This window comes from Salvelinus fontinalis, chromosome 9 (genome assembly GCF_029448725.1).
Source record: "Salvelinus fontinalis isolate EN_2023a chromosome 9, ASM2944872v1, whole genome shotgun sequence".
In the NCBI taxonomy this organism is placed as follows: domain Eukaryota; kingdom Metazoa; phylum Chordata; class Actinopteri; order Salmoniformes; family Salmonidae; genus Salvelinus; species Salvelinus fontinalis.
In genome coordinates this window covers 50,683,238-50,697,246 of record NC_074673.1, presented here as the reverse complement: position 1 = coordinate 50,697,246, position 14,009 = coordinate 50,683,238, and the positions used below count along the sequence as shown (strand labels likewise).

The 14,009-nt window shown below is 43.3% G+C and overlaps 1 protein-coding gene across 2 annotated transcripts in view; it reads right to left on the bottom strand.

Moving 5' to 3' along the window:
• mfge8b (milk fat globule EGF and factor V/VIII domain containing b) overlaps nucleotides 1–14,009 on the bottom strand; it is a 41,795-nt gene that overhangs the window by 10,421 nt on the left and 17,365 nt on the right. For both annotated transcript variants that reach the window (XM_055934784.1, XM_055934783.1), the window contains exons 2-7: nucleotides 12,673–12,795; nucleotides 11,867–11,998; nucleotides 2,764–2,877; nucleotides 2,206–2,387; nucleotides 1,360–1,515; nucleotides 866–1,010 (exon numbers count right to left, since the gene is read on the bottom strand). In XM_055934784.1, coding sequence (XP_055790759.1) covers nucleotides 866–1,010; nucleotides 1,360–1,515; nucleotides 2,206–2,387; nucleotides 2,764–2,877; nucleotides 11,867–11,998; nucleotides 12,673–12,795 — 852 coding nt within the window. The remainder of the gene's footprint in view (nucleotides 1–865; nucleotides 1,011–1,359; nucleotides 1,516–2,205; nucleotides 2,388–2,763; nucleotides 2,878–11,866; nucleotides 11,999–12,672; nucleotides 12,796–14,009) is intronic.

Genomic DNA, 14,009 nt, shown 5'->3' with positions numbered 1-14,009 from the left:
AACATGCAAGCCTACAGTAGTACTGTGTGTAGAACATGCGAGCCTACAGTAGTACTAGCATGCGTGTCAGGTGCCCAAGCGTGTCACTTGTGTGCCATGCAGTTTGTATTGCAGGATGCTTTGTGTAACATGCATGTGTCATGCAAAGGTCATGCAAAGGTGCCATGCAAAGACCATAACCAAGCACAAACTGGCATAGCATGCTCTGACAGACAGTCACAGATGGACATTGTGGACCACTTTTTAAAACACACACACACACAGATCAGTTTCCCTTGATTAAATTAAACAAAGCCAGTGTGTTGGCGAGAACTCATGGCATCATTATAAAGCAAATAGAAAGTACAGAAACTTTGTACAGAAAGTTGTTACACCAGAGAAAACATTAAGGCACCACCAAAATATCCATCTAGTTATGCTGGCATGGAAACAATGCTGTAATGATGAATGTGACTCGCATATTATTATTTTGTTACAATCCCAACAAATTTGATTCAATTACATGATAGGTCTCATTGCCAATATTTACACTGCAAAAAATGTCCATATAGTTTTGAAAAGTAATTTTTCTATCGTTAACCCCCCCCCCCTCAGTAACACTACTGCAACAATTTCAGTCAGACCTAAACCAAAAACCTTCTGGTAAAACCAAAAACATTCTGTATGATGTAACCATCTGACACACACTGAAAAGCAAACCCCATTCAGTTTGTTGACGTTGTTATCAGTGTGTGTGTGTGTGTGTGTGTGTGTGTGTGTGTGTGTGTGTGTGTGTGTGTGTGTGTGTGTGTGTGTGTGTGTGTGTGTGTGTGTGTGTGTGAGCGTGCGTGTAAGTAGACATGTGTTTGTGTGTATGTGCGTTTACCATTGAGCTCACAGCCCACCAGTTCCATGCGCAGGGTGCAGGCCTTGCGACAGACCACGGGGATGATGCGGAAGTACTGGCCGATGATGGGAGGGTCAAACAGGTTGGTCTTGGTGCTGTCGTTGTCCACGTTCCCCACAAACACCTGGAGAAATAGAAGAAATTAAGAAAAGAATGAAAAATGTTACGAAAGAATGACTTGAGTGAGTGATGTCAAAATGCATTACTTGAATTTCACCTGAGCTTTACAAAACAGGCCCCATGTGAATCAAACAGTATACTTCACCACCCCCAACCAATCAATGTCTTTCATTCATTTCCATCGAAATGGCACACTATTCCCAAAATAGAACACAAAGAAAAGCACACTACACAGTGAAGAGGGTGCAAATAGGGTGCAAACAGCCATCGTGATAGTATGTCTGTGTGTACATCTGAGAGGGTGTGTGTGCGTGTGCGTGTGCATGTGCGTGTGTCTGTGCGTGTTCACTCACATTGTCCTTCTTCTGCCCATCCAGGCGGTACACGGTGTAGGTCCTCCCGTCCAAACTCGACGCCACTTTGAAGGCCTTGATGAACTCTGCTGACCCCATGCGGCTGGCGCCCTGCGTCACGATGCCCGTGAAACGCATCTTCCTCTGCAGGTTTATCTGCACAAATGACAACACACATTGTTTCCAATTTATTGCCATATAATAGTGGACATTTAAAAAAAGATTGGTCCTGTAGTCATGGACCTTTCACTGCACATGGAGGGGAATGACAAAAAATGTGGTTACAAGGTCCATGCCAACAACACCAATCAAATGTATTTATAAAGCCCTTCTTACATCAGCTGATGTCAAAGTGCTGTACAGAAACCCCCAGCCTAAAACCACAAACAGCAAGCAATGCAGGTGTAGAAGCACGGCATTGCATCCATGCAATGAGCAGAGTCTCCGAGAATCAAACACATTTTAAATTCTGTCAGAATTAAAGCATCTCCTTGTTGCCCGTCTTTCATCTGCACTGATATGAAATAACCAGACAGGGGAATGTTATTGCCTTGTAGGTAGCAACAATATATTGCTTTCACCATGATGATGTTTTCAGATCAGTGCAGACGAGGGAGTGGAAGCCACTTTACTATGGAGACGACCCTAATCTACTCTAGAAAGGCTGTGGTCATTAGGAACACCAGAATTCTTTTGCTATACTAAAAAAAAAAGAAAAAAAAGAGCCTCTCTCATTAGACAAGTCCATGTAGTCTCTCCTGGTTTCAGTCAGTTTTCTTCCATTTGGTGCCTAAAGAACACGAGCCAGACAGGCTGGCTCCAACACCACTGTCGTATTGTACTGACCTCTATCCAGGGGTTCCTATCATGGGAGGCAGAGGTCCAGGCGTTTACCAGGCCTTTATTGTGCAGACGGGCCAGCTCGGGCCCCCAGCGCTGCAGGCCCAGGATGCCGTAGTGCACCGACGAGGCCGAGATCTGAGACTCTGCAATGCCTCCGCCCTCCATGCCCAACAGAGAGATACAGCCTGAGGGACAGACAGACATACAGACATCTTTCTTATTGGTCTATTAACTAATTTATCACCTGGTGATGTCACAAGGAAGGCTAAAACTCCATCCCACCAAAACAGACTGAAATTTCAAACAGCTCTTACACTAAAAAGGACATTATCACAATTCCACAGTATTAGTTTAACCTCATAGTGCAAATATATATACACAACACAGGAAATCACATTTTTGACTGCACTGGGCCTTTAACTTGGTTACATTATGTTTTTCTTTATCACATTCAGCCTAATGTATTTTATTGCACTTAACAATATCATGGGGGACTAAGGCTAATAGAGAGCCAGTGTGTGTGTGCGTGTCTGTGTGTGCGTGTGTGTGACTGGTGCTCACGCAGTTGGCAGTGCTTGCCCACGTAGGGGGACGGACAGCGGCAGTTGAAGTCTCCATTTAGGTCCCTGCAGGAGCCACCGTTCTTGCACGGCTGGCCGGCACAGTCATTCACATCTGTTGAGAGAAATGATGACCATTATCAGTCACTGGCATACAATCAACAGAACAATGATTAATAAGATGATATGGACAGGGGTGATCGGATCCTAAAAAAAAAATCTAAAAAAAAAATCAGCCCTCCTACTCTTGAGATGCTTTTTTGAGCACAGGTCCCAAACTGAATCGGAAATATGTACATACTTAAACTGGATGATTAACTGACGTCTTCATACGGTTTTCAGAGTAAGTCATTTTTTTGACTTCCTCCTAAAGTTCCCCCCCCCCCTTCATCTACGTTCAGCATTTGACTATGTGCAAATGAGCTCTGATAAAGCTATTAGTAAACAGCAGCAACGCAATGGCTCAGATGAGCTGCTGTGTGGCCCAATTATCTGAAACTCTTTGAACTACCCCTAGATGGCGCACATTTCAATGGTGTACACTGGACGTTTTTTTTTAGAGAGGGTGCTTGGCAACTGGCAGCGCTTTCAGAGGACAGCAAGCATCAGAACAAACTTTTTAATCTTTTGCCCACAAGATTTGAAGGCATGACTAAACTTCCTTTGAACACTGCCCTAGATTGACTGTTTACTGTTTACCATATTTTTGTAGAATATGACCCAAATCTCACTTGTCAGTGAAAAGTGTGATTAGTGTGATTCTGTGCTCAGGGCCAGGCAGGCAGTCAGTCGCCCACTAGGGAGGCACCAATGATGAATATAAACCCGGCACCCTCTTCCTAAAGCCCACAGGGCATCCTGCTCTGAGATTATGTTACTTCTCAAGAGACACACTCACAAAGTCACAAACACACACACAATTACTCATAATACAGAATAGTAGTACACACACACAGTCTCATAACTAGGGCCTAGAGTTTTTACAAGCCAGGAAGCATCAGGACAAACTCAAAGCCCTGGTCGTAACACACACACACACACACACATTCAGCAGGAATGAGTCAAAAGCCAAAGCACCTTGGACTTAAGCTCAAGCCGAGATTTGCACGACTATAGCTGCTTTTTCTAAAAAGCTGAAAGCTCCTTCAAGCCCTCTTACTGTCTCAAGGTATTTTCGTGTGGTGTAGGCCTATTCCTATACTGTTACGGAGAAGCATATGGCTTAGCAGTATTTAAGGGCGACACCATATTCTCTCTTGACAGACTTCACACCTTAACAAGAGGACATGGAGTCACACACAGAGAGACTCATGGGCTCCCGAGTGGCGCAGCGGTCTAAGGCACTGCATCTCAGTGCTTGAGGTGTCACTACAGACACCCTGTTTCGATTCCAGGCTGTATCACAGCCGGCTGTGATTGGGAGTCCCGTAGGGCGGCACACAATTGGCCTAGCGTCATCCGGGTTTGGCCGGTGTAGGCCGTCATTGTAAATAAGAATTTGTTCTTAACTGACTTGCCTAGATAAATAAATAAAAAATATATGTTAAAAAAATTAACACACATGCATACACAAACCTACAGAAATTGACAGACACCATATTTTTCTTTCTGCGTGACACCCTAGGTGACAGACGCTCTCTATTTGCGTCAGCTATGGCCTCTCTGCATCAAGAGGAATTGGCACATCGTAGAACAGTGGTATTCAAAGTCGGGGTTGCGACGAGGAACTGCAGTGGGGTTAAAAAAAAGTATAGATTATTGTATTGGACAACATACGCTGAGTGTACAAAACATTAGGAACACCTGCTCTTTCCATTACAGACTGACCAGGCGAAAGCTATGATCCCTGATTGATGTCACTTGTTAAAGCCACTTCAATCAGTGTCGATAAAGGGGAAGAGACAGGTTAAAGAAGGATTTTTAAGTCTGGAGACAATTGAGACATGGATTCTGTATGTGTGCCATTCAGAGGGTGAATGGGCAAGACAAAATATTTAACGGGGTATGGTAGTAGGTGCCAGGCGAACTGGTTTGAGTGTGTCAAGAACTGCAATGCTGCTGGGTTTTTCACGCTCAACAGTTTTCCATGTGTATCAAGAATGGCCCACCACCCAAAGGAGATCCAGCCAACTTGCCATCTTTGGGAAGCATTGAAGTCAACATGGGTCAGCATCCATGTGGAATGCTTTCAACACCTTCTAGAGTCCATGCTCGATAAATTGTGGCTGTTGAGGGCAAAAGGGGATCAACTCAATATTACGAAAGATAATTTGAAAAATACAATTTTATGAAGTAAATGCATTTATTGGAATTGAAAGTTATTGTTTGATGTAAAAATCGAAACGTAACAATTTTAAGGTTGTGTCATTCGATTTGGGGTGAGGCTGCGAGAAATTCTTGGGAAAGAAATGGGGTGCCCAGAAAGAAATAAAAAGGTAATAATAATGGGTTCCCCACTGAACGGGTTTGAACACCACTACTGTAGACCATGCTGCAGCCTGGCTGGTTACCTCAAAAGCCATACAGACGCTGTAATCTGCCATACTTAGAGGGGGAGTGAGGTAGAAAAGGTGGCCTGAGGAGGAGGAAGGAGGGAGGACAATAGCCCTGGGACACTAACCATCCTGGGACATCTGGTGCTCCAGAATGACGTAGTGTGTGAAGGAGGTTGGAGGCCAAGGACCAACAGGTCACAGGAGGCCAAGGGCCAACGGGTCACAGCAGGACACGGAGAGAGTTGTTTTTGTCTCAGTCATAAATGTAGTTCAAAATGATACACAGCAAAAATATATGGCAAGAACTTATTTTATCAATAAAACCCCATACTGTAACTCTCTCATATGTTCTGGTATGGATTTCAGCTAACAGTGTGCCAATTGTATAGATAGATGTTTGGCCCCAGTACAGACATATGAAAAGATTGAGGCTATCGAGTGGACGAGCGCACACAGGATCATCAATACTCAGGCTTTGTTTGTGCACGAAGCAAAAATCAATACAGATCTAATTGTCATTGTTTGTAACGTGACCCAGATAGATCAATGCAGAGCAATGTCATCTGGCAGCGTTGCATGTGACAGAGTACACAACACAGCCTGAGCATCTGAGCTAGTAGGCAGCGCTAGCGGCATGAGGTGTACACAGAGGCGTCATGCCCATAGGGGGCACGTGCCCTCTCAGATTTGTCCTGTTAAAAATAATAAGCATAATCTTTTTTTGATTTCATTTTTTGCTGTTGTTTCTCTGTAATAATACTAGCCACCTAGCAATTTTATGAAGTTGGCTTTAACTAGCCCAAACACACTAGGTTCCCAATCTCATAAATAGCTACCAAGAAGCCTTTCAGGCTATCAGTCAAGTTAGAGTAGCTAGCTTGTCTAACTATCTTAGCTGGCATGCCTGCTGGCAAGGTTGGTAGACTAAGAAAAGCAAGCAATAACTAAAATGTACTGAATAAGACTCACATTACTTTCAATCTTTTACCCAGATTTAGGTCGAGAAGATTTGGTTTCTTTAACAAGATAGCCACCAGTCAGGAGGATATAGCAGAAAAATAAACATTTATATATAATTAAATATAATAATTATGGCTATAGATTGCAGGAAAAAGCTGTTTCAGGTGTTTGAAAAATGCCAATTCACCAACAGGGGCCTAGCCCCCTTCTGGGCCACTCCCCAGCCATCCTCACGTACTTTATGCCCCCTCAGATGTTGGGGATGCATGACACCCCTGAGTGTACCGTACAGTGTACCTGCACTCCTGCAGGCCCGTGAGTAACGGCTTCCTTCAACAGTATGTTTGCCTTGTGATCCATTGACGTGGATGTGATCCAATGCCTCGTGCCCACTGATGGTTAAACTAGCAGTGCCTCCATCCCTCTTTAAAAAGGGTCAATCTTTGATTTTTTAAACTTTTAAATTCATGATAAAGCCATTGATTCTTGAAGAATGTAACTTATAAAATGCCTCATGAGCTGAGTTCAAATGTGAGAGTGGTCACATTTCTCCAGCCCCACCCCTCAGCTGTTTACCGAAACAAATGACAGGGTGGTAGTTTTTTAATATTTCCAATCCCAGATTTCCCCTTTAAGGAATCCAGGTCAGAAAAGTCCCTGGCATGGGACACTGCGACAAACACTGGAAGAATTATAACTGAATCGTTGTAATGTTGTATCATGTAATATTTGTTCATGTGTAAATTAATCCCATAAGGGATTGACTGCCAATTTGCGATTTGACTCCCCCAAAATGTACGAAATAATTTCATTTATTTCGGAAGGGTACAACTCGGGGTGCCCCCAACGGCAATATAGTGCCAGGTTTAGCCATAGAGCTGCTAAATTAAGTGTATGATAAAATTGTAATTTGCTCAGTGAAAACCTTTTGGGGACTAGCAGAAGTCCATAGAGATCCTAAAATGTCCAAGGATATCCCTGGTTCCAGACTTTGCCAGACCTTGGGGTGGGACCATGTATTATGTGTTGGTTCTTAATGAATATGCTGAGATTTGACAGTAGAGTTTTGTAGTCACAGATATCCTATAATTGAGAGTTATATGCTTCTTTTTATATGTCATTCTATGATTGTAGTATTGTAGGTGGTCTGGCTATAGACAATACTGTGCCACAGAACGCTACAAGATTATAGCAACAGAAACATAAATTGGGTTGATTAGCGCAACGGACCTGAGCTCATTACGGTCTGGTGTTCTATCACCAGTTTAGTAAAAATGACCTCCCCTCCTCAAACGCTACCAGAAACTACTGTAAACAGAGCAGAGCGTGACCAGTTGAGTCACAAAAACAGTCACACAAAAGTGCACACACCCACGTAAACAGAAATGGATACACACACGCACACTAATCCCCAGGGGGTGCAGAGCTCAATCTGGCCACTTTGGACTAGCCACATCCTGGGTTTGGTTGAAGCACCTCTTAAAACCAGAAATCTGTCTGCCTGCCACACACACGCTTACAAACAGACACACACACGTGCACTTACACACAACCCTAATTACAGACACACACACACACACTAATCTGTTGACAAACACCTCAAAATAACCAACACAGAATAAAACAGAGGTCATCACCAGTTTAACATTTAAGCTCTCAGAGGCCATTTCAGTCTCACAGTTGCAGTCGTCGGAGCCTATCTATGAGCTGACACTAAAGTGAGTAAACAGCATTGGACACTGCCTTCCCATTGAGGCTTTCAGGCCAATTTCACACAGCTGGTAGAAGTGCTGGTGTCAGACGTGAGTGGAGGCTGTGACATTGTCGGGGCAGACTTAACTCACTTTTCCGCCTCTTCCCATTTTACCCCGGCAACAGGGAGTGGGAGTGCTGCGCTTGGGACCACTTTCTGTTGGCTGGATGAGCATGAGAGCCCGATTTGTGTGTGTGTGTTTGCCAAGTATGTGTGTGTGTGAGCTCGCCAATTGTATCTGTGTGTGTGTGTGTGTGTGTGTGTGTGTGTGTGTGTGTGTGTGTGTGTGTGTGTGTGTGTGTGTGTGTGTGTGTGGTAGCTCGCCAAGTGTGTATGTGTGCTAGTGTGTTTTAGCGTGCAGGTGAGGACGCCAACCTAGCTTCAGCTACTACTGTACGCCTCTGAGTTGGCTGCTTTCTAAGAGTCACCTTGACTGAGCCTACTGTACTTCGCCCTGTTCCCACCACACACTTTGACCACAGTTTGCAGGAGCTTGCTGAGGATGCACTTCGCTCACACACACACCCTCCCTCTCCCCAATACACACACACACACTAAATACAGAGCAATAAAAATGTTCAAACAGGCATCAGGAATTCTAAACGAATAGGTAAGTTGGGAGACAGAGAAAGAATAGGCCAAGTACATGAACAGCACTTAGGGACCTCATATACTTCTGCTGTCAAATGAATAATCTTTACAGTCCTCCCCACGACATTATTTAATTAGCGTAAAAGCTAGCTGGCGCTTAAGCTTTTATTTTCTGGGAAGTGGGTGATGTACTATGGAGTCAGTGCTTGGCCAAGCACTGTTTTGTCGTGCACATAGATAAGCATGGCAGTGAACTTTTAAAGTCATGTTAAATGATTTATGGCATAATATATATATACACATACACTGCTCAAAAAAATAAAGGGAACACTTAAACAACACAATGTAACTCCAAGTCAATCACACTTCTGTGAAATCAAACTGTCCACTTAGGAAGCAACACTGATTGACAATAAATGTCACATGCTGTTGTGCAAATGGAATAGACAAAAGGTGCAAATTATATGCAATTAGCAAGACACGCCCAATAAAGGAGTGGTTCTACAGGTGGTGACCACAGACCACTTCTCAGTTCCTATGTTTCCTGGCTGATGTTTTGGTCACTTTTGAATGCTGGCGGTGCTTTCACTCTAGTGGTAGCATGAGACGGAGTCTACAACCCACACAAGTGGCTCAGGTAGTGCAGCTCATCCAGGATGGCACATCAATGCGAGATGTGGCAAGAATGTTTGCTGTGTCTGTCAGCGTAGTGTCCAGAGCATGGAGGCGCTACCAGGAGACAGGCCAGTACACCAGGAGACATGGAGGAGGCCGTAGGAGGGCAACAACCCAGCAGCAGGACCGCTACCTCCGCCTTTGTGCAAGGGGGAGCACTGCCAGAGCCCTGCAAAATGACCTCCAGCAGGCCACAAATGGCTTCATGATGGCCACTCCAATACCTTGACTTTGTTGTCCTTAAGCCATTTTGACACAACTTTGAAAGTATGCTTGTGGTCATTGTCCATTTGGAAGACCCATTTGCGACCAAGCTTTAACTTCCTGACTGATGTCTTGAGATGTTTCTTCAATATATCCACATCATTTTCCTCCCTCATGATGCCATCTATATTGTGAAGTGCACCAGTCCCTCCTGTAGCAAAGCACCCCCACAACATGATGCTGCCACCCCCGTGCTTCACGGTTGGTATGGTGTTCATCGGCTTGCAAGCCTCTCCCCTTTTCCTCCAAACATAACAATGGTCATTATGGCCAAACAGTTCTATTTTTGTTTCATCAGACCAGAGGACATTTCTCCCAAAAAGTATGATCTTTGCAGTTGTAAACCGTAGTCTGGCTTTTTTTTAATGACGGTTTTGGAGCAGTGGCTTCTTCCTTGCTGAGCGGCCTTTCAGGTTATGTCGATATAGGACTCGTTTTATTGTGGATATAGATACTTTTGTAACCGTTTCCTCCAGCATTTTCACAAGGTCCTTTGCTGTTGTTCTGGGATTGATACTTTTCGCACCAAAGCACGTTCATCTCTAGGATACAGAACGTGTCTCCTTCCTGAGCGGTATGACGGCTGCGTGGTCCCATGGTGTTTATACTTGCGTACTATTGTTTGTACAGATGAACGTGGTACCTTCAGGCCTTTGGGAATTGCTCCCAAGGATGAACCAGGCTTGTGGAGGTCAACTATTTTTTTTCTGAAGTCTTGGCTGATTTCTTTTGATGTTCCCATGATGTCAAGCAAAGAGGCACTGAGTTTGAAGGTAGGCCTTGAAATACATCCACAGGTACACCTCCAATTGACTCAAATGTTGTCAATTAGCCTATCAGAAGCTTCTAAAGCCATGACATCATTTTCTGGAATTTTTCAAGCTGTTTAAAAGGCACAGTCAACTTAGTGTATGTAAACTTCTGACCCACTGGAATTGTGATACAGGGAATTATAAGTGAAATAATCTGTCTGTAAACAATTGTTGGAAAAATTACTTGTGTCATGCACAAAGTAGCTGTCCTAACCAACTTGCCAAAACTATAGTTTGTTAACAGGAAATTCGTGGAGTGGTTGAAAAGCGAGTTAATGACTCCAACCTAAGTGTATTTTATATATATATATATATATATATATATACCACGTATTGCCCAATAGGCAGTACCACCACAGTTCATTCACTTTAATGTGGGAGGGAAAAACTGAGTCAGAGTTGTTGACCTGATCGGACTCTTTCTGGTTTCTGTGTGCATGCTGCTGCGGATAAAAGGGAGGAAAAAAGTGCTGACCATTCTCTCTGTTTGGTATGATTGTGTGTGTGTGTGTGTCCCTGCCCCCACAGACAGTGCCAGCCAGCAGAAGGATTGAACACAGAGCAAAGCACCTGGGTCCAAACAAAGGGACACAGTACATTCACTAATTTAAAAAGCCCTTATATTTCTTATAAATAAGAAAATGTTGCTCTACATTTGGGACAGTACATGTACAGTATATGGCTACTTCCTTTCAAACTAAAATTTGATTTTTGCATATTTTCAGTTGCTCCATTTTTCTTATTCTGTTAGATAGCAGCACACGGTCACCATCTGTCTCTTATGTGCAGCGCTTTAGGCTGCTCGGGGCCAAGCACATTCTGCCAGTTGGGAGTTGAACCTTGCCATATCCGGAGAGACGCTCCTGTAAGGACAACAGCTGCGCGAGTTGAAAAACTCACTCACTGCCTCCTGGGCCTCTGTACCATGTCAGAATAACTGGTTTTATTGTATCACATACTGCATTTACACAGGCATCCCAATTCGGATCTTTTGTCAAATTACTGGCAAAAGAGCTGATCTGATTGGTCAAAGACCAATTGGTTGCAAAAGATCAGAATTAAACACAGCCTTGTTTCCCATGTGTCCCATGTCTAATCGATTACAACAACACCTCCAACCTCTGTACCTCATTGTTTCCATCACAGGGGCTCAGTTCTTGTGATTGCACCACAATGAGGTGGTCAAAGTGGGGGTCAGTTTGAGTGTGTTGAGATATCCGTTTGAATCCACTTTTAAAATCAAGTTTGATATGATTCAAATTGGATATGAATCCACAGTTCTGCCTAGATAACATTACAACATTTACATCTTCATGCAAAGTCAATAAATCCGAGCATATTACGTTAGCATTTTCAAATGAATATTGGCAGCTATGTGCTTCCATACTAAACAGCTTGTCTAATAGATTCTATGTGAATGTAAACTGGGCAGCTTGTAGATGTGGAGTGGCTCTCATAAATGAATATTGGCAGCCATATGCTTCCATACTAAAACAGCTTGTCTATTAGATTCTATGTGAATGTAAACTGGGCAACTTGTGGAGTGGCTCTTACTATTCTGGCAGTGGACTCCGTCAAAGCCATCTTGGCACTTGCAGATGTACTCGCTGAAGACGTCCCCTCGGCGTGATTGGCCAGTCACCTCACAGATGGCATCGTTCTTGCAGGGGTTGGGGTTGCAGGGCCCTGGGAAGTAAATATAACTTATTATTAACCCTTATTGTACCAGGTAGGCTGACCGTGATCAAATTCTCTTTTTACAGCAATGACCTATGGCAGAGTTGCAAGGGAGGGGGAGAGGGAATGATCGTATTAGGATTGGAAATACAGTGCAGTAGAGACTGCTTCTCAAAATCTTCCTCTAACACTGTCTATGTAACATCAGTCGGTGTATAATACCTTTATGAAGCCTCAAAACACCCAATGAAGACTTCCTATAAGCATTCATAAGAGCTTGGGATTTTATTAGGATTCCCATTAACTGACCTCATAACGAAAGCAAGTCTTCCTGGGATCCGACACATAACGAAAAAAATACATTACAGACAAAAATACTTTACAATTTACATAATCATTTTTCTAACATGTATGAATTACAGACAGTTGAAATACCTGAGGTAACATTTAATAATTATATTCAGGGATCAGTATTTGTCCAGTCATGTTTGATCTCATTAGATGTATTTAAAACAAAATAAAAAAAATGTCTTCTTGAATGTGAATTTACTTTTTGCTTGGGAAATATGAGTTGGTATAACTGGCTTACATATAACTTTACAAATGAATGACTATCCTTGATACTCAATTCAAAGACCTATGATAGCTATAATGCAGATATGAAAACTGTTCTTTCTCCGTACCAGCCTCTGTGTCGTTGCAGGTGTCACCAGTGTATCCGTCGGGGCAGATACAGATGAAGGGGGCTCCGGCCCCGGTCACACAGATCCCTCCGTTACTGCAGACGTTTACCTCACAGTAGTCACCTGGGGGAGAGAGGAACAGTGAGCATTATTGAAGTCAAAAGACCTCTTTCTCAAGGGAGAAAGGCGATTGTTTAAATAAACAATGTATACAGATCGGCATTGACACAATGTTTTCCCATAGTGAACAATGTTTCTAGCCTTGTAATTCCTACAAAGTTCATAAATTAACCTTAATTAGGTCAAAAGATCCTAACGTATTGGGAAAACAAATATAATACATTCATTTGCCTGTTACACTGTGTGACGATTTCACATTCATAAATGTTTTAGCGTAGCAATATGGCCAGTTGGCTTTCCCTGAGGGGGGAGAGAGAGAGAGGGTCTGAGTTTGGCATTTCCTGTCTCTGGTGACATAACACACTGACACCACACCGTATACTCGCACTTATCCAGAGCGACTCACAGGAGCAACTAGGGTTACAGAATTTATCTAAATCGGCTTGGGGATTTGAACCAGCAACCTTTCGGTTAGTGGTCCAACGCTGTTAACGGATAGCCTACCTGCCACCCGTATTAGGCCAAGGGATGATACAGCACTGACTGTCATGAGTGGCTTGGCTGCGCTGGCCTAGCCTGCTGACACGGCAATACTAGACACCGACACTGGATGTTTCCAGTCACTAGTGTCTCTGGCTCCACTGTTGTCAGTTAGCCCACAGCATGTCAAGCTTTAGACATGATGCCCACAGGAGGGAATCAGACCCTGCATCCCAATAATCTTTACTTTCTCCTGAAGTGTTTACTTGTACACTGCTCTCCCACAAGTGTAAAACCATTGGATTGGAGTAGAAATGGGCGACAGGGAGTTTCCACCATATTTCTCATTGAGGAAATACAGAGTACTAGGGTAAAAAGGAAGCAATGAGGGGAAAATGTGTGTTTAAAACAAAATGCTGATTGTAGATTAGACAACTGGAAAAAAAAGTGCAGTCTCCAATATAGACAGTGATAATTCAGAAGGAACTTTGACAGTAAGTGGGGAACACTAGATTGCTATGAACTATTGTTTAAGACACTGTAGACTTGGCTCTTTCCTAAATGGACACTAACCATTTGGATAATGTTCAAGGAAGTTGAGGTAAAACATATAGACAATCTGTATATAGGCCATCCAATTGCTAATTATTGGTTCAACATAAAGTGAAAATAAGCTCATGTTCACAATTATACAGTTAGTGCCCTAAACAGACTCTTCCAGACTGCTGCCTCATATT